General features: G+C 40.8%; 1 protein-coding gene across 1 annotated transcript in view; it reads right to left on the bottom strand.

The window, feature by feature from the left end:
• GLS (glutaminase) overlaps positions 1 to 17418 on the bottom strand; it is a 59777-nt gene extending 42359 nt beyond the window's left edge. The window contains 7 exon segments of the mRNA XM_030952917.1: positions 852 to 1015; positions 2638 to 2717; positions 3443 to 3572; positions 8410 to 8531; positions 9016 to 9112; positions 17076 to 17337; positions 17340 to 17418. Of these exon segments, the coding sequence (XP_030808777.1) occupies positions 852 to 1015; positions 2638 to 2717; positions 3443 to 3572; positions 8410 to 8531; positions 9016 to 9112; positions 17076 to 17337; positions 17340 to 17418 (934 nt within the window).
• Between the last annotated feature and the right edge of the window lie 9990 nt (positions 17419 to 27408).

The following is a 27408-nucleotide window of genomic DNA, read 5'->3' as shown; positions in this document are numbered from 1 at the left end:
ATATTTAAGTCAGAATTCAATACAGTCCTTGACAAAAATGTCATCCAAGCCTTATGCTGGTAATTAAATATTAATTGTAATACCATGGCAACGGAAACATTGTCTGTTCTTTTACTGAGACAGACCCACTAGAAGAAACATTTGTGTTTCACAGATAACATCCAGTATTTCCTCTAAGGCTACATGAGTCATCCTTCTCAAATTTTTCCCATAAAATAAAAAAAAAACCATTTCCATGCTTAAAAATTAATATAATATGAAAAAGAAATCATCTAGGTAGGAGAAATTCTTGCTAAAATAATCCTGCCACAGGGAAAAAAAAACCAAAAACATTGTTTTGAATCAGTAGCCAAATTCCATTTAGAATAAACTGTGGGAAGATTTTGCCTTTTGGAAACCAGTCAGTGCTGGCCTTTGGCACCAGCACCTGTTTCTCAGAAGGCTGAGCAGTGATATGTTTTTTAAAATCAATGTAACATCTTTGATTCTTTCACCACCATTTTGCAGAAGCCATGATTAAGAAACCCTTGCTACCAACTCAACTAAGCAAAAATAAAACTGAAATGCTTGCACTGTTGAAACTCTTCAGGTTTTCCTACAACTTAGTAACTAGCAAATAGAATAGAAGCAAAAAACCATCTTTCACTAGCATTCTAAATTGGGCAAAAGTGACCAAGTCTACCTTGCTGATAGCAAACTATTCTGGGACACTGCCTAGTAATAAGACAAAATATAGAAATATAATATTTAAGAAGATATAGTAAAATGAAAGACTGAAAAAAATGTGTAGGCTTGCCTCATAATTTTCTAAACCTGAGTATTTACATTATTAAGTATAATGTATCTCTTACCATCTTCATTCAGGAACAATTTGTTGAATCTTAATCCACTAGGCTCTTTACCAACATATCTGTGCACATACTCTGTGCCAAGATCATTGACAGCAATCGCATATTTCAAAGGCTTCACACAGGACTGGAGACAAAATGGAACTTTGGTATCACCCACAGAATGCCTGGGAAAACACAGATGAACAGGCTTGAAATTTCCTGTTTGTCAGCTGTGGCAGTAGAGGGCTAAATGCTTCATCTATTCTTCAACTACAAGGACTATTAACAAAAACATCCCAAAAAGCCAAAGCATATTTTTACTAAGTCTGATTTTAAAGAACATAACAATGAGATTTAGAGGTTTTAGCAACTGACTCCATAAGCCAAGCATAACAAAGTCAGTTGCTGACTACTGCAGAGGTAACAAAATAAAAACAAGTCAGAAATGGGTTTGTACCAGAGCAAAAAATCACTTCAAACCTTTAGTCTTACACTTATCCTACTCAATTGCAACCCACATACTCAGCTGGGTACAGCTGACCCAGACAGAGCCACTATACTGATTTATGTCTGTATAAACAAAGATGAGATACAGCTTGGTTCTGCCATTTGAGAACAATTATCAAATGGCCATATTTACATTTCCTTTAATAATGGCAAAGATATAGCACTTATTACATGCTATCGGTTGGAAAGTTTACTTCCAGCATCTATGTCAGACTGCACCAAGAATGACTCACGCAAGCAGCATATGCCACATCTAGAGAGAGCAAAAGGCTTGCAGCAGTCACTTGTCTGATGGCAAAATCAGGAGTGGATTTGCTTCTGTTCTTTGCAGAAAACACTAGAAGGCTTCAGTGAAAATCACAATATCATTCTGGCATTATAAAAGCTAACATTACACAACATTAAGCATTACAAAAATTAACATTATAACAACTTTCATTAGCACATAATATCCAAAACAAAGCAAAATGTCAATTTCAAGTATAAGGTTTTTTACTATTAATAGATTCTAATTCAGACACTTAAACAGGGAGATAAAAAAATACTTCTGCTCACTTTTACAGCTCCTCCTCTGAGATTACAGAACATATGGCTAATTATAAGCAAACATATGGATCTCAACAGATCATGGCAAAATGAACTCCAAAATGAACTCCAAGCCACAGTCACCAGAAGCAAGTCTGATGCTCTCAGGAACGCCCCATTCACAAACACAGCACCAAAAAATTGCAGTTTCCAGAACCTGCAGTAGGACCACAGCAAACTGCAGGCCAGCAGAGCTGATGAGCACCTTGCATTGTGTACTCACAAAGGGAGACACAGAGCTCATGTTCCTTCTCAGCTAGATGGTGCAAGGTATCCCTTTACATCTAGGCTCCTATCTGTCTCTGCTACTCTGAGTTACTGATACTGAGAAAAATAAAATCACTCTGACCAGATCTAAGAACTACATACACCCTTACAGGGAAAAGCTTGATAAACCTGAAAAGCAAAATTGTATTCAGCTCTGTCCAGTTCCCACACCTTCATTTTCTTTCTAAAGAACATGAATCTGCATTTTGTCAGTGACACGCAGATTATGTAACAATGTTACAGTGGAAACATTAAAATGCAGACAAGGAGCTAACACTTAAGTACATTGTGACCTACACAGAAAGTTATATAGCCTGATGCACAGGTACTACTATACAAAGCTCTTCACTTCCAAATATTATTGCTACAGAAGCATTGCCTCTAACTTCCCTTCAACTACTCCAAGAACAAAATGTAGAAGTTACAAAATGTAGAAGTTATAATATACCTCTGTCCATCCACGGTGCAAAGTGACACCCCCCACAAATCGGGGCTGAACTTGGCCAGTTGTGGAATATAGTCAGCAACCTATCACAGCGTGAAATGAAGAGAGACACATTACAATATCCAAAATACTTAACTCTACTTTAATTAAAATAAATATCAATGGAAAGAATACACAAGGTACAACTGATTTAGTCTACAAATTATCACCTGGTATACCTAAAATTTCATTAGAAATTACTATATTCACTAGATCATTATCAAAGAAAACATTTTTTCTAAGTAAAATTTTCGGCATATTCAGACAGGTATCTGTGTTCTGTATAACAGCATGTCCATCATTTTCAAATAATGTAAAATTTTTAGTTTGTAACACAGTCTGATATTTTTCAACTGATTTATTGAAAATAAGCACCAGAATAAATTTTATTTACTAACGAATGTGCAGTATTAACAATTCCTTTCATCACACAATCCAGACAGATGTGCAGAGCTGCATAATTTTTCTACAGCCTAACTGTAGTCTGATAAATTATTCAGCAGGTTTATAGTTTATGTAAAATAAAGAAAGAATAATGCTATTTTCATATTCCAACACCAAAATGCTACAAGATTCTTAGAGGCTGTGAACTGTATTTCTAACACAGTTTACAAACTGCAGGCATAACTGAAGTTCAAAACTCTTTCATCAAGTTACCAGTTTAATTTTGCTAAAAATGTTAAGAAAAATCTGTCTACTTAACAAATGATGCATTTGGTTAATACTGAAAATCTACAGAAGTTTGAAGTTGAATTTACAAAGATATTACCTTTCCTCCAGATTGTTTTTTAGCACTTTCATATAGCTCATCAATATGGGAAGTAAACGACATAAAATCTGGAATGACAAACTTCCTTCTGAAAGCTTGAGTAAGCAACACAATATTACTCTGTACACACCTGCAAAAAGTTAAAAACATTTATTAGTACTTTGACAATGTAGTGTGAAAAAGCAATGACACGTTATTTAATTAGGACCTTCAGTCCCTTGAAGCTAAATGCCTAAGTGGAGTCTATATTACTTTTCCAATTTGCCACTCCATTTTTTAAATTAGTTGTAATAGCTTTACTGCATGCATTTTTATTCCTTTCTACTTAAGGCTGTATTTTGAAGTTTCAACTGTGAAGCTGTACTGCAAAAGGTATTCTCAATCTGCCTTCAAGTAGCACCTCAGCTTGCAAAAGGGATCTAAAGCATCCAATTCTTGGGATCAAACTATCTGAAGTTTATCTAACCCAGACCTTGTCTAAAAAAGTGCTAATTTCGGAGTTAAATCAGACTTGGGAGGTTCGGGGTTTCTTTCTCTCACTTCAACCCTTCACCAACAACTGAGGTGAGAACGCTGCCAATAGACCAAACTGGAATGTGATTCCATTCTTAATAAGAAAAAAAGTCTTTGGAAAAACTTGATAACATCTCCTGCACTAAGCAAAAGTCAATAGTGAGCAGTACTGCAAGTTTCTCCTTTCAAATCTCCATCACTCAAGGAATCCCGGTTGCCTTTTAGCCCAGAAAACACAGTTACACTATCGGGCACACCCTCTGAACGTCAGCCCATCTGGGACAGCGAAAAAACGATGAGGTAAAAAGGAAAAGACTTATCTAGGACAAACAGAAGGAAGGATGAAAACACAAACTGAGACATACTGAAAGTGGTGCGTCTGTGGGTGAGAGAGGAGAGCAATTGGCAGCCATTATCAAGTCAGCTGAAATATGACCTGATAAAAGTATTAACAGCCCCATCCCCGGGCAAGGAGGACAAAGGCAGGTTTAACAGCAAACAAACAGTTAACACCTTCACACCGTGCCTTCTGGCACTGTTGACAGAAGCAGACACATACTATTAATGCAGGCAAATGGAAAGTTAAGAACATCTAGGCACATGCTACGAATTATCTTCCCTTTGAATCCCCCCTCTTTTTCTAAGCCTTTAAACTCCTCCTACTTCGAGGGCTTTATCTTAAATTCTACTGATATCCATTTCAAATGGTGATAAGCACTACTCTCTGAAAGTGAAAGAGAAACTGAGTTTCCGATGTACTGTCACCTTACAAACTGCTGTCTGTAATACGCTGCCTTCTTAGCCTGTGTGAAAATTGCAGTTGAGTTGTTTTTGTTGCAATCTGTCTTTTTTTTTCTGTATCTTGCAAAAACTGCTGTTTGCTTTTGTTCCCAGCAGCTTCCAATTACAGTCACCTAGTCCAGGTGCAAAACCCCTTTTCAAAAGTAATTAATAACACTGAGGGCAGCTATGTGCAGAAGGACTAACAACATAACATGCACTAAGTTCAAACTTCAGATGCACTTCTACATTGTCTGTACTACCTGAGCACCATTAAGAACTCCTATAAGAAAAAACAAAAATCTGAAGTTCACCCAAACCTTTTAGAACAATTCAATACAAAGTATGGAAAACAAGAAGGCAGTATGCACTTAAATACAGTTCTCTTAAGATCACATTATGTTTCTGAAACAAGAAGGGCATTTATATACTTAAAATTTACACCAAGCCTATGATGCCCACTCCAGCAGTTCAATCCTTTTAATGTAAGGATTAAAACTCCTCACTACAGAAATGGCTGTGCTAGTGAAGGACATTGCTTATTGTCACCAATTTTTCCCAGACTCTGCCACGGTCATTGTCTGGGTATTTATCCTGGGTATTTACTCCTTAAACCAAGCAAATAGTTTGAATTCACAGACTAAATTAAATACAAGGGTTCAAGTAATCTAGATGGGCATTCAGAACAATAGGTGCACAGACAAAACAACGGAGTTCTTGGGTCTCCCTTTAACAGGACAGTAAACAGGATTGACAGCTTTCAGTCAGCCAGGAGATGAGCCAAGACAGCCTCTAAAATTCTGCAGCTGACATCTCCCCCCACCGAAGTAATTAACTAATTATGTTCCAGGGAGATGGAAGATGACTGGCTCTGAAGAAGTGGAGTAACAGGAAAAGATCACAGGGAAGAATTTAAGTAAATAATTATACTGATAAATAAAGACCTTTCTACAGTCAAATATTGTCAACAACTTGGCCCTTATCTCTCACATAGTTTAGCGGTGCTCAGGATAGGTACCCTAAAAAGTCCTACTTTACATTCTTCCATTTCAACAAACTTTACAATCTCAGCCTAAAAAAAAAACCCAGAACTCTCTTGCCAAACCCCAATCCAAGCATTTCTTGCCTCACTTTAAAAAATGTCATTTCAAACTATAAATTTTTCCTGATACATTTTGCTTAGGAAGATTAGGCTGCAAGTCTTATGATCAATATTAACTGTCAGTGACTTGTATAATCAACTTTGAAAGCAACACTGAGGCGTTTTGGAAACTGCATCTTTGTTCTTTAGCACAAAGTTAGGATCACTTTGTTTCCTTTACCACCTTGTTAGGTTTATCCATTATTTTTCTAGTTCTGACTCAGATTGTTTATTACTGCTTCCCTACACAAAGTAGTCCAAGTTGCATCTAATAACAGATGAATTGTTGAATACTATTATTATAACAGAGTAGTATTATATTAAGTAGTACCAAAAAGGAAAGAAAGGAAAGAAAAAAAATTCTCATAGCAAGATAACCAGCATGTTGCACTGCTTTCAGCCTGGTCTCACCCTGCAAAGACCATATTATGTTACACAAATGCAACATCAACAGCTAATTCAATAATTTATCAACACTTTCCCCAGGATGTGCAACCCAGAATCTTCATCTTAAGAAATTCTGCAGATGAAAGATTAAAACCAAGCTGTTCTGCCTGTAACACGAAGATTCTTTCTAATGTGGAGAGTGCTATAAAGCCAAAAAACTTCAAAATAATGTAATTTTAGTCGAATTGGAGCCTAATGTTTAGAACCACTAAAAAGGCATACAGAATGACAGACAACACAGATGCATGAGCTGGTGTATTTTACAGGTAATTTCTACTGGACTTGATTGATTTAGTCAAACTTATGCTACCACCACTCCAGATCACTTAACCATGATACTTTATTTGATCTGGCAGCTTTGGATTCAAATTCAAGAGAACTACACCACTGACTTTTGTTTTGGGAACTGAAGCTTTCAAGGTCTGAACTAAGTACAGCTAACTAGATACATGATTATATTTCACACCTTAAACACTTGTGGAAGAAAATACAGGGACCCTGTGCAAGCCTCTTCACAACAAATGCAGTGTCCCTACAAGGAACAGGTAACTGAAGTTCACGAGTGTTTAATTTACAAAAATGGTTACAAAGGAACCTTCTGCTGCTGAAAAGAACAACTTGCTATGTGAAATAAGATTCACCTTCAAAACTCTTCCTACACAGGAAGCAACCATGTAAGCTTTCCACAAATTGTTACAGTAATGACCACTCTCCTCACAGAGAGGATCAAATCCCAGAGATGTGACACACAACATAATATAATCCTGCTAATTAGAAATAAATTTTTTTTCAAATGAAGAGCCCTTGCCTAAAACATAATTCACTTTACTGTGACAAATAAGCCTTTTAGTATAACAGATAATAGCAAATGCATTTCCTTTCCAATCCATCCATACACCCAGAATGGTTTCTGAATCTAACAATTTAGAGTTCTTACTCTGCTGAAAATAAAAACAGTGAAGACCTGATCTAGAACGTAACACATGAGTAAAGTTAGTCCATGCTGGACCTTTACAAAGTAAGGTAAAGGTCCATCTGCTTAAGGAGTTGACTGGCTTTTTTGTTGCACACACAGACATTAACTTTTTCTCAATTCTATTTCCAAAAATGTTTATTTATATATATATATATATATATATATATATATGTGTGTGTGTGTGTGTGTGTGTGTGTGTGTATATATATGTATATATATATATGTATATATATATGTGTGTATATATATGCATATGTTTATATATTTATACTTACATAAGCTATGTCAATACATAGTATAGCATAAGCATATACTGTATATGTTATATATATATATGTACTTAGAAAATTGTAGGTGCAAATAAGTTTTAAGTATTATGATTTACCCTGCAAATGGAATAAAAATGCAGACAGAAAAATAGTCTAAAAATTTCATTTCAAAATTTAAAAGCCTTAACATTTCCAGTCTTTTGGCACACAAAAGCTGTAAGTAGAGGAGCAAAGGAGGGTGCTTGAAATGAACAGAAGACAACCTGAACAGTGCTTATACTTTCAGCTGACTACAGACTTTGCTAAAAATAACCAAACAAAAGCATCACTAAAATACAGCACACAGATCTTTTCCAAAATAGACCAATGTCAGCAATCCTAATCCCTCTCATCTCCACCTATCTTGAAATTTAACATCATTGTTTTCCTCACACTCACTTTTAGAATTACATACATCCGTCTGAACATCTTGCCACACAGAAGCAGCATCCTGAACTTCAGATTAAAAACTGTCAATACAGAGAGAGCAGTTTTATGTGATCATACTAAATACTTCATGCTGCATCAATTAATTTTGTTTGGCACCTGACCAAGAGTTGCAGTATGGGGTCACACACACATGCAAACAATATTTACACATTAAACTCTTGTGGACATCACACAGCCTGTCTGCTGCATGAAATCTGAGAACAACTTTTATCAAAAGAGCATCAAGAGGGTGTGTTTGACTCCCTTCCTAATCGATTTCTACACCTTATGTCTCTCCTTAAGACACCACTCAGTAACACACAGACAGCATTCATTCAGAATTATACAGTTACATAATAGACAGAAAGTTTACTTTTTAAAAAGGTCTTTGTCCAGCATAACACCATCTGAAGTAGTCTGAAGAGTCAGTCTTAGCATATCCATGCACTCTTTCAATCGAGGATCAGATGTACGTAATCCTGTAGATTTGAGTGCCTATTAGAATAAAACAGCAATTACTAAGTGAAAAGATATGCTATTACAATCAAGTTATCTACTGCTCAGCATTTATCACTGTAAGAGATCTGCCACTGCATCATCAACAGAGACATTGTGACACTTTACTGATTCTTCAGCAATTTCCTTCGGCCATTTTGGCTGCATTTTATGTCAAAACATTAATGTTATTTGAAATACAGTGGTCCAACTACATTTTATAGAAGCAAAAATACTACTGAGCTATGCCACAGGCACAGCTGCTTTCAAGCATACTCCTTTGCACATCAAAGAAGTGAATAATAACATTAATATACTCATTCTCTTACTTAACTACAGAAACAGCACTGGGGGGGAACAATACATTCCTTCCCACAGAAAAACATGTACAACAGAAATTCTTTCTTTGCATTCTTGCATTTAAAATGTAAAATAACCTTGCAGTAGTCAGCTTTCATACAGCACTTTGGAACAGTAAACTTACAGTTATGAATTTATGAACTGGTATTTTTTCTTGTCCTTCTGCAATAGTATAGAAAAGCAGATCTTCTAAGCTGGGAAGGAGACCTTGTTTTATTTTACTGGAAAACAGAAAAAAAACCCCATAGATTATTTTAGTGCCTATTTTTATTTATACACATTTTTGCATTATCCTCAGGCAAACACATTTTCACTGCTACCACTAATTTCAAAGAACATTTTCATCAGTGAACACAAAGCATAGTTAGACTTCAAGTAGAAAAAGAAGTTAATGTTACAAGCAGCATACAGAGATTTTACAGTAGCAAACATTCTTAACTGCAACTCCGTCATATTTTTAGTCAGACATTTACCATTAAGATTATATTTAGGTTTTTTAGGGAGCAGATTAATCACATATCCCTCTTTTTCATGTTACCAAGGATAGGTATGTCACTTGCAGGGGATAAATTATTTGTAAGATTCCAGGATGTATCTGCCTCATAATGAAGTTGTAGAGCATACTGACCCAAGTGTTCTACAGGCAAGACAAGGAGAGGATAAATGTGTAATATTTTCTTCAAAACAGTCCCATTTTCAGGACTCCACAGAGGAGTCCTAAAGTCCTTATCCTTCTAGAAGCTTATGTAAGCCCCATCAGTTACCATGGAACAAGCAAAGCCATCTGCAGCATAATCGAGCACCTGAAGCAGAAGGAGTGACTCTCATCACACCTACTTAGCTAAGTAAACCCAGTGCAGATGCACCTTTAATGGTCACTGTGCTTATCAGTGTAAACACACCCCTCTCCAAGGATCCCAGGTGTTACCTATTTCACTCTGAGACGTGCTTCCCCCAGCCTGCAGGTTTTCATTACCTGCATCTCCATTTCATGTGAAATCTGAAGGAAACCTACCACACAAAGCATTCAGATACCTTCTAAGACAGAAAGCTGTAGTACTGACAGCTTTCCCTTCCCTTTGAAGTTTACAGATTTAACCTGTAAAAATATAAAAATAATCCCTGATATTCCAAAGCACCCTGCAGCAGGCAGGAGCCCTAGTCTTTACACCTGCCCTGTAAGCAGTGCCCACTGCACTACCAGACTGAGAGGGCCAGTGACAGCAAAGGGATTCTGATTCTTTGGTCCCCTGAAGTGCCCAGGTTTGTTTCCAGACAAAAAAAGCCAATGTTTCAGTGTTTGACACACAAAAATACATAAAACCAAAAGAAAAAAAATATGTAGATAGTAACTAAAATGCATAGCATGCAGTCTTACATTATTTTAACCATCAGTTTTAAAGGTCTATCTGATAATCTATTAATACTGGCAATACTTTGTTACTATACAGTAATAGATAAACTATTGCCTGAAACCAGAATGTTTAGTGGCAATTTATGTATTTTTATATATTTATGCATGTGTTTACAAAAAGTACGTCCAAACTCTAGTCATTGAAGTTTTCAAGAGATCAGTAATTCTTTGAATAACAGAACTCAGTGTTACTGCAAAAACTGCAAAAATAAAATGCTCCAGCTCAGCACAGACCCTAGATAGGCCAATGCAATCTTACTGACGTTTAATCCTCTCCTCCTCCCAATACTTACACAAGTCAGATTTATGATTATTTTTAATAAAAATCTGATTGTACCCAAATACCCTTATAAATTTAAGACAACCTCTAGATTGCCCTTGCCTCCCTCCTTTCCTTGTAACTAGCTGTGAAAACCAGTAGTAAAAAATATCACCTCTCATTTTCCAATTTAAAATCCTGTACTTACATACTAAGAACAGAAGACAGCTTTGTAAGCCAACAGAACTTTCCTTGTCTTACAGTCTAGATTTTTTTTTAATTTAAATTATGCTGGCTGACTAATGCACAGACAGGCTGGCAATTCAACCAAGACAAACGCTTGCAACTACCTCAAACTAATTATTGAGCAGCCCTTTTGCTAAAGAAAATTCAGGTCTTCCAGGCAGCATGTTTCATTTTCAACCCTTTGGGGACAGTATGTCCAGTCAAGGCAACAGAACCAGAACTACCAACACAGCAACTAAAGCTTGAGGATGTCTGCATCCTAATTGTGTAGGGAACTAACTTTTAAAGTTATGCTAAGTTATGTCATCTACACACCTACATATTTATCATTTATACAAAGCATTCAACTGAGCTTCCCAAAATGTCAAGATCTCATGTTTTAAGGAATGTCTGGACTGCTGAAGGTCTGGCAGAGGAAACTTTCCTATTTCACTCTGGCAAAACCAGCCAGCAAACACACTGAGAAATGTTAACTGATAACCTATTTAATTACACATTTCTGAGCAATTACTCAATTTTACAGCTGTTCCAAGTATGGAATTTCTATCTGGAAAGATGCAGAAAAATACTTCAGCCATTTAACCAAGATTTTACCTGCCTCTTCCTAAGATTTTAATCTATTTTAGAGACATGCACCTTTCACAGCAGAAAATCTCTCAACATGGTTTTCATATCTTTCACATCTGCTGTTGTTCAATATTGGGTCACTCAGCCTAATTAAACAATGGAGCTGCACAGACAACCAAAGCAAAGAGGATGACATTGAATATATTTACAGAAAATTGCTCCTTGTCAAATAGTCCATCTTTTGGTAAAGTTTATCAGCTAAATAGGGGTGAAAAGGCTTGCTCTGCAGTTTATCAGATCAGTGATGTCAGTAACTGATGTTTGCTTAACCTAAAAGATGTGTTTTGGCACTGTGAACACACTTAGCAAGATAATTCTGTTCCGCACATGGTAAAAAGCTGTTTTTCAGGTCAGGGAACTTGCAATTTTCACAGTCAAATTAAGTGGAAATTCCAGTTTACCTGATTTCATGAATAATGACTTTTGATTTTTCTTTACCTTCTTCAAATAAAAAAAGCACTAGACTATCGAACAACTAGACTTTTTTGGTAGTATACTAATCTGTGCATTACAGTACTGGTGGACTGGTTTTTTAAATACAAAGAAAAGCCAACACAGGAATTCCAAGCACAAGGACTTCACAGTCCTTCCTTCAGATCTTCCTTTTGCATAAGTACAAGGTCTACACCAGATTCTGGGGGGGACTTCACTTCAACAAACGCTGAATTTCTAGGATAAAAACAAGATTAAATTTCAAATAACGTGGAAGATTCTTACTCTGTACTTCAGGATAGAACTGCCAAAATGCAGAACAGGATTTACAGAACAACAAATGATATAAAGATATGATACTGCTAGTAATAGTTTCCGGCATTAGTAACAAACATGACACCAGTCATAAAAATGAGGTTACAATTACTGTCACAAACAATGGTCCCTGAGGGACCATTGAAGATCTTCATCAATGACACCAACAGCGGGATCGAATGAAGCCTCAGCAAGCTTGCCAATGACACCAAGCTGAGAGGTGCAGGTGACAAGCCTGAGGGATGGGCCAATATCCAGAGGGACCTGCACACACTCAAGAAGCTTGTCCAGGTGTGAACCTCATGAAGCTCAGCAGGGTAAAGTGCAGGGTTCTACACCTGGGCCATGGTAACTCCTGGATTCAACACAGCCTGGGGGAAGAGTAGCCCTGCCAAGAAGGATCTGTGGGTGCTGGTGGAGGAGCTGGACACAACCCAGGCACAGGCACTGGAGCCAAACACGTCCTGGGCTGCATGCAGAGCAGCGTGGGCAGCAGGTCAAGGAGGGGATTTTCCCCTTTACTCCACTCTGCTGAGACACCACACAGAGTACTACGTTCACCTGCTGAGACCCCACACAGAGTACCACATTCAGCTCTGGGGCCCTCAGCACAGGAATGACATCAGCCCACTGGAGCAGGTCTGGAGGAAGCCACCAAGAAGGCCACAGGGATGAGCACCTCCCTCTAGCAGGTAAGGCTCAAGGAACAAGGGCTACTCAGCCTGGAGAAGAGGAGGGTCCTGGGAGACCTCACTGCAGCCTTTCAGTACCTAGAGTGGGTCTGTAAGAGAGATGGGGACAGACTTTTCAGCGGGGTCTGTCACAACAGGACGAGGCATAATGGTTTTCCACTAAAAGAGGGCAGCGTTATATTTAGATATAATGAGGAAATTTTATGGTGAGGGTGGTGAAATGCTGGAGCAGGCTGTCCAGACGTGAAAACAGGTCCCCACCCCTGGAAACATTCAAGGTCACCTTGCATGAAGCTCTCAGCAGCCTGATCTGGCTGCTGAAGATGTCCCTGCTCATTGCAGAGGAGTTTGGACTAAATGGTCTCTACCAACCCAAACTATTCTGGGATTCTGTGAAAGCTGCAAATCACAGTCAGTTGCCCCTCTACCTAAGACAGGCATCTTGCAGAAGTTGTCACCGTACTACAGATGCTGCATATCTTGGTTGTATCTCCAGCATTTGTCAAGTCACTAAGCAACTGCTTTTTGTCCACTCCTACAGTGCCACACTGGTCCCGTAATAGAGGCGGGCAGCTATTTACCCAAGAACTACCTTTGTTCAAGAGCAAACTAGACACTTATAAACTTAGATCAAAGATAGATATGTTTAGTAGCTAACAAAGTGCTTCTGGTAAAAAAACAAAAACAAACTCTAGCTTCAAAACCTTAGCCTCTACAGAAGTTATGAAAGGTCTAATAAAAGTGCACTTCTGTTGCTTGCATCTCTCAGTATTGTATCCACACTCTATCAGAAGTATCAGCAAAATGAAACACTGCCTGGTTACTTGTTATTCCTCTGTTATCTGGTCTGTAAAAGCAAATTAATTTTGAAAAGTATCTCCAGAATTCATCCCTGCCCTTAAAAAAGAGCACTACCACTCCCTTGTCATTAAAAACAAAACAAAACAAAAACACTTCCTTTAACTGTTTTGTGATATTCTATATACCAGTGTCTAGCATTATTGCAATTTAGCTAAAAAAAGTGACCAATTTAGCTTTCAAAAGTTAGGGTCACTCACGTTTTGCTTTCCCTCTCACTTTAATCAAGACCTTTTTAATTTAGAAATAGCTTCTACTAAGATAAACTGTTTCATCCCTTTACTGTCCAGTACAAGATGAACTCTTATACTGAAAGTAAAAACAAATGAAGAACAGTTACACTGAAAGCAGGAGCAAAGTGTATTAAATATTATACACATCTGTAACTGACGAGTGTCTTAGGCTACTGTGTTTTAATAACTCAGGCATGAGCAGAGATACTATTGTGTTTTAATCCACAATTCCTATTAATTAAATTTACCCGTCTGTGACCACTCTCAGTTCAAACTCAATTATTTTTCCTGTCCAAAATACATTAAGTTTCAGTTGGATACACAGTGTAAAGGCTAGAGAGCAAGGATAAAGAGGTGGTGAAAGATGTTATGGAAAAAATGCACCAGGGGATCTGGTTATGCAATGGGATACTAGTTATTTCATCAGCCACAGACCTCAGAATTTATCCTCACTATGAGGAATTGAACTGTTCTAAATTTCTGGGTAGTCTTTGCAGAAAACATTTTAGGCTTTTACTTGCAACTCCTACTCTGTAGACAAGGAATGTTAGGAAAGCAAATAAACAGGAAAACCTTACTGTTGTCTTATGACATCATGAGTTATTTCAGTATCCCAGAACCACAACCTTATAATCAAATAGAAATAAAATAGCCCCCCAACATTAACTAAAAAGAAAAAGGAAAAAGGCTATTGCCAGTTGAGTCCACAAACCATCTGTCAAACACCACTCAAATGTTAAGACACTATAGAGGGCAAAGCACGGGAATCAGCAGAACACAGACTGCACTGACTCAGCCCAGTTGTCAGCGCAGTTCAGACACCTGTCTTTTGAAGAACCTCACTTTTCTTCTTGAGCCTGCACTCTGTCTTAATATAGCAATGACTTCCACATGGAATGTACCATTTACAAATGCTTGAAGGAAGATTTTCACAGTTCTGCTTCGAGAAAAGTAAGAATGAAGGTATCTAGTAGCCTGACTAATGCGCCACCAGGAATTCCTGCAAAACCTGAAATGAAAAGAAAGTTTCTAGATTTTTCTGTGTTTGTAACTACATGCTAGATGTTTCATAGAATATCTCCATGTTCATTCTGCAGTAAGATTCAAAGAACAAACATTTGACTTTCAAACACATCCTTTTGTCAAAAGCCAAAAAAGTATTAAAAGTGTTTAACTGGCTTGTGATTACATAGTTTTACCCCATGTTAGAAATTCAAGAATTTCCCTAATCGATGCTAGCTGTAGGAAGCTAATAACAGCTGAGTTTAAGAAAATGTTACCTCTTCAATAAATCACCTTTGCAATACCCTCAAAAACCCATCACAGCTGGCATGCTGGTTTTTTTCCAAAGTTTTTAATGTCTGTATTTCTGCTTGAAAACAGACAGGCAGTCTATATAAACCACACCTATTCAACTACAGAAGGATATTTTTTTGTTCCAAAACATTATCTAGAGAGCTAACTCATGGAGGAGACCTCATATTTGCTGAACAAAGGCGTAAATTTAGAAATACTACCCGTTATGAGTGTGTATTATATTGCACACAGTTACATAACCTGACAGGCATGCATTTTTTAAGGCATCTGACAGCAGAACTGGTGATGCCTTTAAAGCAGACTGTACCCCACTGAACCAGGCTGAGCAGCTGATGCATCTGGGGGAAAAAAGCAGAAAAGAACAAGGTCACAGCCTCTCTGCCCACCTGCCATATTGAAGTTCATGCTAAAAAAAAAACACAAACCACAGCTCAAAAGCAGAACTATTAACAAGCTACGGGCTGAAGCCTTCCTGACTGGCTTTGTGGAATCTTCCCCAGACTTCCTCTTAGCATTAGACTAACAGAGACTTTGCTCAGTGTCAAAACAAGGTACTCCTTTCTCAGACCTGTTTCTTCTGTCATTTGCTCTTTTCATCCAGGTAATAAGCATAGCAAAGCCTGGGAAAGCAGCTTGGGTTTAATTTTAATTATGCCACCCCATAATCAGCGCGCAAGGTGCCTACAGGAATGCCACGGGGCACTTTTCAAACGTATACAAAGGAGAAGTCTTCATGGGGCTTGCAGTTCAGCTGTCAAACTTCTTGTAAAAGGTTATCTGAGATTCTAAAAGTACCCAGGTTCAACCAGCCAATGTACAGTCTGTCAAGAGAGGGGGTGGTAGGAAATGAATACTCAAGACCTGCATAATACTGAAGAATAACAGAGAAGAATGCTCTGTCAAACCATTTACCTCATCATTATACTCAACCTCTGGTATCCACTACCAGGTGTAAAAACTGGAGCTGACAGACTTGTCTCCCATGTGTTTTGTGGGGTTTTTTTAAGGAGTATTTCAGTTTCTGAGTAAAGGAATATTAACTTCATAGAAATATACAGCCTTATCATTCTACTACCTGCGCACACCTTTGTCACTAAGGGACATGTAAGGACCTCGGCACAGGCACACATCCTGCAGCACCTATAAACATCTGTACTCACCACATATGGATCTGACCCTGGCCGCACTAAATCACAGAATTGTTAGGGCTGGAAGGGACCTCTGCAGATCACCCAGTCCCCAATGTTCCTGCCAAGGCTGGGTCACCCTAGGGCAGGTTATACAGGGACACATCCGCGCAGAAGACAGTGCTGCAAAACCTCCGAGGCAGCACTACGCACCATGCACACTGCCTTTAATAATTAATGCGAGATGACACAGCTTTCACTCCCTTCTCTTGAAAAATATTTCTAGCCAAGTGGAAGCGCTACCAAAGCCACCCTACCACCTGCGCCGGGCCTCCCCACGGACGGCACCCCCGCACACAGGCGGGAGGGACCGCCGGGGTCACTGCCCGGGCCGCACGCCGCGGGGAGCGGAGCCCCGAGCGGCGCACACGCCCTCCGCCACGCGTGTGCGCCTCCCTCCCGCTCCGAGCCTCCGGCAGCGGGGCCCGCACCGCCGGGGGAGCGGCCGGGATGGACCCGGCAGCCCCGGGGTCCCCGCACCTGCCGGGGAAGCGCCCGCCCGGCCCGGCCCCCCTTCCGCAGGCACCACGCGTGCGAGGGGGAGGCGGCGCTCACATGGCGCCTCCGCATCATCCCCCGCGCCCGCCGCCCCCTCCACACTCACTTCTCCCCGCCGCCGCCTACGGCCACCTCCTTGCCGCCGCCGCCGTGGTTATTGTTGTGGCCGCTGTCGGTGGGGCGCTCGCCGGGAGTCGGCGACGGCGCCTGCGCCCCCTTCCCCGGCTCCTCCAAGGCTCCCTCCGAGCGGGTACACAGACCTCGCGCTGACGGCAGCGCCGCCGGGCCGCGGCGGGCGGCGGGCGGGCTAGCGCCGAGAGCGGCAAGCGGCGGCTGGAGGCGCCTGGTCCCGGCGGCGGGTGCGGGGCCGGGGCCCCGCCGCCGGCCGCCCCCGGCGGGCCGAGCAGCAGCAGCTCCCGCAGCAGCGCCGAGCGCCACAGCCGCATCATCCTGCGCCACCGCGCCGACTGCCCGCCGCGCCGCCCGGCCGCGCCTCTCGCATTGCGCCGCGCCCGCCCCCCGCTGCGCGCCATTGGCCGAGCCCGCTTAACTGTCAGGCGTGCGGCGCGCCCATTGGCCGGCGGGAACGTCACTCAGGGCCGCTGCCACGCCCCCGGCGCAAGCCGAGTCTCCCCGCGGGGCCGCTGGTGTCGCGCGCGGCCGGCGGGGCGGGAGCAGCAGCGCCCCAAGCGGGCGGACCCGGCGGGCTGAGGGGGGCCCCGGGTCGCCGCCTCCCTCCCTCATTCCTTTGCTCCCTCCCTTCCTCCTTCCCTCCCTCGCTCTGCGACGTGTAGAGGCGTCGGGAGCGGGCTGGGCTGCGGCGGTGTCGGGTTCAGGTTGCCATGGATATGGCCATTTTTTAAAACTCTATGTTTTTGATTACGAAGCGCACCGCCTCCGCCGTGCCGGCAGGATCACAAAATACGCTGAGTTGGAAGGGACCCACGAGGATCATGGAATCCAGCTCCTGGCCCTGCACAGGGCACCCCAAGAGCCTCACCCTGTGCCAGAGAGTCTTGTCCGAACCCTTCTCGAACTCTTGCCAGGCTGTGACCACTTCCCTGGGGATGCCCGACCATCCTCGGGGTGAAACACATTCTAATATCCAGCCCAAACCTCTGCCGACACAACTGCAGTGCTCAGCCCAGAGGAGAGAGAAGGATGCTCAGGGTCTGTGTCCGTCATCCACCAGGCACCCTAGGAAAGGGCTCAGGGAACAGGAGCCTCTTGGAAATGCCCTCAGAAGGAATAGTTGTTCCCACATTTTTTGGGTCAAACGCTTCTGGCAAGGAGCAGAGCTCCTAAGGGGTTTCCACGTACTTTCAATAAAAGGGTAACTGCATGGCTCATTGCCAAAACTTACTCTGGAGGATGTAAGGCTTGGTCAAATGTCTGAAGGTTTTTGGGGTTTGAGAAAAATAAATAAACACAAAGCCACAAAAATCAACCAGCTGGCTGCCTAGGTGAACTGGGTGCGGCCATTCTTCATGTTCACATCATCCAACATTTAATCAGAGTGTGGAAATTTTGCTGCTGCTCACCTACAGGTCCCAGTTTGGGAGCCACCGACCCATGGTTGTGAAGTCCTAAAAGAAAAGGTGTAGCAGAGAAGAGTAGCAGAAAATAACTGCAGGGCTTCAGCACAAGGTGTAAATGTCACTCTTTATATACACTTAGGCTTCTGTCACAGCTGTCAGGATACAGCATTTTGGGAGTCACAGATTTTGCAGTTACTTGGTGAAACTTTGCTCACATCACCAACTGCTAAATTTGTCCTGGATGAGTAGAAATCTATATTAGCAAATTTTATCCATTATGGGTAACAGCAGAAGACAACATTTCCTGTCATCCTACTTCCTCTGTAATACCAACATGCAAACCAGTTTTTTAATTGTCCCTAGTCTTCTCAGTTTAGGAATCTTAATTTTCAGAGCAAAAATGTAAATACTTGTGGAGCTGGGAGTTTATTACTGCTAAATTTCCTTGTGAACAATTTCCCCATGCATTGAGGTTTATTTCATCTGCTATGTTTATTATGCTTGGCAGAGGTGGGGGCGGAAAAGCTGCAATTCTGAGTTAAAATGATCTTGCTGCACACTTTATTTGAAGTGTTTTACTCTGAAGATACTGATATTTTGTTTGCCATCACCCCCCAGATTGAAAGTTTCAGCTGCCTAGGCATAGTAACTTCCTCTTAAAGACCCCCATAAAACAGAGAAGGTTCTGTTACCCATTTTTCATGCACTCTGAGATAACTACAAATAGACATGGAGAGTAGTCTTGCCTTGTGCTTCCACTTACCCGGCAGCACAAATACCCACAGGAGTTCCCTATGCTAATAAATTGTCACAACAGCCATGAGGGTTTTTGGAGGAAGATATAAAGATAGCTGATAATCTATGCCTATAAAATGAGCCTCCACACACCAATGGTTTTGCTTCCCACTGATCAAGGAAACTTGAAATACCAGTGTGGGATGTGTAATCCTGTGCTGCACTAACTTCACATACAAAAATGCAAAGTACCTGCATTTCTCACATACTTATTACGTTACCTATTATATTTCCTGGAACTAATTTTGGATTTCCATTTGCTAAGTCCATTTTGGCAAGCCACTACTGCCTCTTTTATCCTGCTGCCCAATAATAATATTTCTCATTTTAAAAATTGTGTTACATAAAATACTCTAAAGATAGAAGTCTCTCAAGCACCTTTTCCATTTTTTCTAGAGCCTGCTGTTCCAAGACCAGAGACTGTGAGTGCTGTCTCTTCCAGACTGTGCATTTGGTCACTAATTGAACACACAGTTCTGCAGACACTACAAGATTCAGAATCTTAGTGCCAAGGTGGTTTGCTGGTGTGACAGCTGCACTCTTTTCTAAGCCAGCTGTTTAGCCACAACCTGGTGCAAACACTTGTCTAATTCATCTCTTACACTGTAGGGGGAGAAGAAGTGGAAGAACAAAAAATGTAATGATCTGGATCTTTCCTTTCAGTGCTCTGGTTTCTGTTCAGGACATTTCAGATAAGGTGGTAGGAAGGAAAAGGAAAGGCTACTACATTCACAAAAATATTTGCCTCTCAAAACAGTACCCCATGATACTTGACCCTACAGGAACTCTTTAATTTTACTCACTTCCTTTTTTTTTAAAAAATATTATTTTGTATACTATTGCCTTATTCCTGTATTTAACCTTGTAGTATTGCCTTCACACTACCATATTAGTCATCTCCTACTGCAGGTACTCTTCATTAAAGCTTTTCTTAAAACTCACTTAAAGAAATTGATCCTCGACTTCTCTCCCTGGAAATTCCCGTCTGTGTTTTTAGCTGGTGAGGGCAGAAAATGCAAGTTGCTCTGTGTGTGGGACTACAGCTCCACAGCTTGGGAACAATGCAAAATGGTAAATATAGTTTCAGATCCAGAAAGTTCAAGGGCAATAGTGACTCATTCACTATTCCGAGAACTTTTGCTGCATAATTCAGGCCATCACTCCTTGCTCCTACTATGACTAAGCCTGAGACATTTCACCCACTGATTCTCTCCCCTCCTCCCACTGGCACAGGTATACCAGAGACTCTTAATCTAAAGACAGACTTTTTTTTCCCCAATTTAAAATAAGCCATAAGAAATGTAGTAAAAACAGCATCAACACCACCACCATTTGCTTGGGAAAGCATAGTACATTAAACCTGTTAAACTGACACTGATTTTTGTATTGATCCAGATGTTGCACTGGGCTTTCCCATACCCCAGCAAAACCCCCTTTAGACTTCTCCTTTGAACACAGTGATATTACTTGTCTCTTTGGAAAGAGAAGACACGCCATCTGCTCTGCCATTCTGTGTTTCACACAGTATCCCAAGAGAAACAGAAAATTACAAAATGGTTTCCACACAGAGCAAAGAAATTTGAAATTAAAATTCCCCATAGCTTTTATTTTGAGTTGGTTACACAACCAGCAGTAACCATAAGCCAATTATTCTCTTTTTAATTCCCACAACTATACATGTTCTTTTGTAAGACAAAAATTATTTGAATTTCAGGCAACAAGGTTCTTAAGGAAAGAAAAAAGAGGATCTCTTAAATAGGTATTATTTTTAAAGTATTTCCCTTAAACTGTATTGTAGCAGAATATTCCAAGTATAGCTCTCTAAAAATAATCCATATTTCAGAGGTTTTCCTTTCTAAAAGGGGCATAGCAGCATTAATCTCCTAGGAGAAAGGGCTCTGAAAAGCAGGTGCAAAGAGGTCTTCCCAGTTCAAGCACATACACTGATAACAGCTTTCAGGAAAGTTAAATCCTCCCATCAGATCAGCGGGGCAGATCTCAGATAAGCAGCAGAAATTAAGGATTATCTTGACTACGACATGAACTGTTTACTTTACTATTTTAAATGGTTATGTTGGCTCCATTTCATTTGTTGAGGGGTAATGCTTTCCAAAAGAGAACTAAGGACCAGAGACAACTGTTATCTAGTATGCAAGTATTTCTACCCATTCTAGCAGCAGTTCTTAAGAATACTCTTTTCTTTTGTGAGGCTAACTTGCTGCACCTTTGGGTAACATTTTTATATTTGTTCAAGGGAAAAGTGCTCAGTCACAAGAAACATTCCCCGTTGGATTGTACAGAGGATACAGAACAGTTTCCTCTGAGCCTAGAAGCATAAGCAGTAAATAGTTACTATTTAATCTAAGAAAATGAATGTTCAAATGTTTGGGCATCATAACTCAGAAATCCAGCAAGGAGGAAAACATTCAGAGGATTTATTTAACTGGAAAGAAATGGTTGAGGGAGTGACCTCAAGTGACAAGCAATAAAAATAAAATCAAAAATGCCCTCCCTGCATAGCGCATTGAGTCAATAGTTCAGTTCCTATCACTCACATTCCAGGCAAACAGAGGCAGTGAGGAATTAATTCAAAGGAAAGAATATTTGGAGGATTTTTCTGAGACTTACATGAAAAAAGACTACAAGGGCCTGGGACATTCCTAGCGTGGTTAGCAGACAGCATATGATGTGTTCTAGCATATCTAACAAGAGCAAGCAAATCACAGAAGCAGAGTTATTGAGGATGACCTGCAAAGACTGGCACAATTTTTTCCCATTAGTCTATCGGTTAACCGGCTTCCTTTCATCTTGGTTGGTGAGACAGCAACATTGTTCCTCATTCTCCTTATCAGTCATAGCGTTTTTCAGATGTAAAATTCTTCATACATCAGAACATCCACCTTGAGCAGCTAACAGAAAAGCATTCCCTGCTGCATCCAGCACACTGCATGTTATTTGCACTACAATGTACCTAAATCATAGTGCTACATACCCCATGCATTCCACTCACAGTCACATTTAATGCTTAATTCTGATGACATCTCAAACTGCAGTCTTGATATTAACAGAGGCCAGGGAGCAGGAGCAAATTTGGATCTTCTGTTTGTATTCCCAGTGCTCAAATATCAGCCTAGGTGATCTTGTGCAAGCAAAAAGAAACAAGGGACAACATCATCCAACTGCCCCATCATATGCCTGAGATGAGCATGCATAAGGGAGCTCAGGGCAGCCCATGGGCTCTTGCCTTGCTGTTCTTAAGAACAGATATGGAAAATTGGTGCCTGCATTTGGCAAAGGTCAGAGCACTTGGGCTGGCCCCAGCTGGCTTGTCATGTACAGAGCTCCACAGCACTGGGCAGTCACTGGCTGACCATTAACACCTTAGTTAGTAAGCCCCTAAAGGGCCTTCAGAAAAGATGGGCAGGGACTTTTGACAAGGGAACACAGAGCCAGGACAAGAGGAAGGGCTTCAAACTGACAGAGAACAAGTTTAGATCAGATATTGGGAAGAAATTCTTCATTTGTGAGGCTGATGAGGCCCTGGCACAGGTTGCCCACAGAAGCTGTGGCTACCACATCCCTGAAAGTGTTCAAGGCCTGGTTGGATGGGGCCTGGACCAACCTGGTCTAGTGAAAGATGGCCCTCTCCGTGGAAAGGGTTTGGAATGAGATGATCTTTAAAGTCCTTTCCAACCCAAACACATTCCATGACCTGTATGTGCCACCTCAGCTCTGAAGTGATGGAGAAGACAGTGTGTCCTGCATCCTCCCCCTGTCCTAAGCTGGTTGCTTTCAGCTCTGAATTTCAGCACATTAAAAAGACCCTTGGAGAGATGCAAGCTTTCAGGCCAAAGCATAAAACTGCATCCCATTAAATTGTCCCATGAAGGAAAAGCCCTGGTTTTACCCTTTCACAAACACCTGTGGCCATGTAGAAGCTTAAGTTTAACAAAACAGTCAGTTTTAAGCAGAGAAACAAAACAAAACAAGGTAAAATGAAGCAAGCAAAACAAGCAGTCAGACTGTAATGGAAACTGTCTCATCATAGGTGGAAGTCAAAATAGTTTAAAAGTCTTCCACTTCCAGAAGGCTTCTCTGGAGTACGTAGAAACCACTCTGATTTGGCACAAGGTATAATGCCAGCATCAACACAATCCCACTGCCTCTGAAATGGCAAATTAATCAGCAAAACCACATGCTTTTTTTCTGCTTTATCCACCTGATATTTTTGGCACCCTCTCATTGCTGTTGCTGCACTGAGGGAAGAGGAATGTACACTTCAGGTGACTGAGTCCTCAGCCTTCCTTTGCAACTGCTGTGAGTTGCCAGTCTCCTCCCAAGCTGCAAGAGTGTCTAAGTCTCCTGTTTACTTAAAAACAAAAGCTCCCATAAAGACTAATGGGAAAACAGACAAGTTTTTTAGTTCTTGAAGGATGTAACCTTGAAAGATTTCCCTCCTTCCCCCACATCTAATTCTCTCTTTATAAACATGTAGCTTTCTTAGGGAGGTGAAAGGAAGAAAGACCAACAGCACTTCCAGTAGTACATGGTGTACCCTCATACTCCAAGGGTATTTAATGTTTATCCAAGGACTTTTGAACAGTTCCACAACAGTAGGCCAGGGAACTGAAGATCTGCAAAACTGAATCCCAAGATTTAAAAGATTTAAAATCAAGACTTTAAAATAATCTGGATTAAGTACATGTTTTTGCTAGTAACTAGTCTACTGCTTAAACATGTGTATGTTCATCCTAAATTCCAAGAAGAAAAACATTCAAAAATTTTGTATGGTATTTTTGGTGCACTTGAAACACTTGTGGAAGCCAAAGATTTTTGCTTCAGTAACATTAACTGCTGCCACAGAACTTCTTCACATCATCTTTAACTGCTCCATCTTTTCAGACAGGGCTTGAAACAACTCTCACAGAAGTCAGGAGCTGATGGGAAAACATACAAGACAAGAAACTCTACCTTTTAAATAGTATTTTTAGCCCTCAGCATACTTTTCATAGCAGTATTAAACCAAATTATTTTGGCTTTTAACTCAACTGACTGGGCTGTGATGTGGAAATTGATGTGTCTCTAACAAGATGTGAACTCTGGTGGCAACATCACTCATTCCCACGCACGTGCCATGGCTTGTCACTCCCCCACAGCTGTCCTGAGACAGCTATTGAACTACAAAACAGAAGTGAAACAAGCTGGCTTACAAACTGACAGATCACCGTTCTCTGCTTTGAGAATGAGGAGTTTCACATGATAAGGCTGTGAAACATGTCTTGAGGTGTTTTGAATTAACATGCTGTAGAAGGGCTCAAAGGAAGAACAGTAGCCAAGAAATGCTGATAATTTTGTTTCTCTCTGTACACTTGGCCTTGTACTACAGGAAAGGGATGTTGTCAGATAACAGACTTCACAGCCTTCCTGTCACAGGCAGTTTTTAAACTATGACCACGTGGCTTGGATATTTGGGATATTCAGATAAAGTTTCATCTGGTTCTTTGATCAACAAATGGAGCTTTGGGCAATCAGATACCCCTAGAATAAGGCATAAGGCCAAACCATTGCCTATCTGAATAATATACTGATTTTAGGAAATACAAATTCTGCAGTTACTAGAATATATCTTATTCTGCCATATAGCTGCACAGAAAGTAACTTTGTAATACTCTACACTAATCACCAAAGAACATCATGGGCCTAATTTGAGAACAAATCTCATAGCCCCTACTGTGGTCCATTCAGTAGGGATTTTTGTTTTGTTTTCAGGCTGTTTGCTATATGTGCTGTGTTTGACTAAAGTCTCATTGGATATTTGAGGATCAGCTCTGCTGAAACAGAGTCAGAACAGTGGCATAGTTGAGCAGCCCAGCTGTGGTAGGGAGGATATTTTCAGCTAAAAATACTTCAAGACAACAAATAAAAAGTGAACTGTATTGAGTATTTTGGGCCAGAAGGCATGTAGAACAGATACATGTAATTGTTCATGTAATTATGGTTAGGAAAACATCATCCATCCACCTTTCTGCTTCCTTCCCAGCATTGACTTAATGTATCCTGACTTCTGCAGTTACAAACTCTCAAGATAGGAAGACACATGCCCTATTAGTCATGTTTAATCAAGAAGTTACATTTTGTTTCATTTCTTGCACTTTCATTATGCATATTTCCATGCAATTCTTCTATCCAGTTTATCTCACCTTGCACATTTCTGCAAGTTTTTCTTCTGGTTATCTACCTTTTAAGTGGTATTTCTGGCTTTTGATTGATATATTCTAACAGGGAAAGCGTAGTCTAAAAGGAAAAAAAAATAGCCTAAATAGTGACTCATTTTGTTCTGCTTTGCCTGTTAGTTACATTGTTTGATATGTCAACATGTTTTCTTAACAGTAAAGATGAAATTCAGAGTTGAAAAAGCACAAGCAGTAGAATGTATTGCCTTTTTACACAGAAGTATGATTGAAGAGAAAGGTAACTGCTTAGCAGGGCTTACTGCACCTGCCTTGGTGTAAAGCCAAATAAATTCCACCCTTTGAAATAAGAAGTAATTCTTAAACTACCAGTAGTTGTTAATGATTGCTGGAACTGGAACTAATCAATGAAACCACGTGCTAGTGAGTAATAATCTTCTAGAAACATCCTGAATATAGAGATTATACCCTTTATTTAACAGATAAGAGGGAAAAGGTTAATTTACATCTCAGTACTAATTTGAGTAACAAGAACCATTAACTTAGGAAGGTAATGAGCTGAAACATCCACCAGCTCAATCCAATGACCCTGTACTTCAGGACAAGCAGAAGGATCTGTGTGATGGACTGCTGCTGATCACTTCCTGAGGATTGGCCAGGCTCTGGATGCCTGGCACACCCCACCTGAATGGCATTGAGTCTGGCTCAGGATAAGTGCTTGTATGGAAAAAGAAAACTGTGAGGAACAGTGCTCTTCCCACATAGTAGCTCTGAAAAAAGGCTGGTAGCCTTTTTTTGTACCCTCAAATAGATTGCAGAGAATTGGCTCTAAAGCTGCCAAGTGAACATTACAAGGAGGAGAAAAAGAATGGGCACCTTTAATAGCATTACAGCTGTGCTTTTCTGCCAGCTTGTTTCTGTCTCTTGCATACTTCTCATGTCTAGGCCACATTTATTGGCACATTGAGACCTCCACCTTAAAAACTGGAAGAACATCATCCGCATGAGATGAAGGCAGAAGCAGTACAGTCACCACATGGCTGTCACCCAGACAGACAGACACAGAGCAGTTTTGAATTGAGTACTGCTGAAACTCCATATTGGGAATGCTGTGCTCCAAAGAGAGCAGCAGCAGGGCAGATTGGCTTCAGCCTGCCCATAGCAGGACAGAGCTGGTTTGTCCCTGCCTCTGTTACCTCCTGGCCTTGTCAGTTCAAGGGCATGAGTAAGAGCTGTGCCACGAAGCTGCAGGTGTAACCTCAGAGTGCCTATTTCAGAGTTCACATAGAAAGGCAGCAGCATCTTCCAGCCTGAACTTGAACTGCTTAATCTTCAGCTCTCACAGGCTTTCAGATCAGAGATGGAGAAGATTATTCCCAAAAGCTCTGGCAGTCTGTTACACATTACCTTGAAGCAGAGTGGGCAGAAGGATGTCAGGGCACTCTCTCTGGAGCAGAAAGGGATCTCCTGGGAACAGTCAGTCCACTGGGTCACACCTGCCTATGTGCAAAGGCCATGCCATGGCCCAAGAGAGAGGTCATTTATATAAATGCCTTCCTCACAGGCGTCACAAGGCTGTCCACTGAAGGCACTAACAGCTCAGTGCTTGAAATGTTTTAGAATTAGGCTGCATCAGAATAAAGTGATTCTTAACTGCTTCACTTTTCCTTCCTAAAGAATTACATGTTTTTTTGACCCTATAATAATGAGATTACAAGAGAAAAGCAATGAGGAATGATGCTACAAGCAATCATGAGGTAAGCATTTTTAACAACGCTAATTCGTTTTGGGCTTATGAAAAGGAAAAAAAATAACTATAGATCCTATAGAGATGAACTATGCCGCATTCCACTAAAAAAATCCAGAACTCTTGAGTGCAGGCTTACACACGCAAGCAGCCATTTAAAGAGGTAGT

This window comes from Camarhynchus parvulus, chromosome 7, assembly GCF_901933205.1.
Source record: "Camarhynchus parvulus chromosome 7, STF_HiC, whole genome shotgun sequence".
In the NCBI taxonomy this organism is placed as follows: Eukaryota; Metazoa; Chordata; class Aves; order Passeriformes; family Thraupidae; genus Camarhynchus; species Camarhynchus parvulus.
This window is presented reverse-complemented; position numbering and strand designations above follow the sequence as displayed.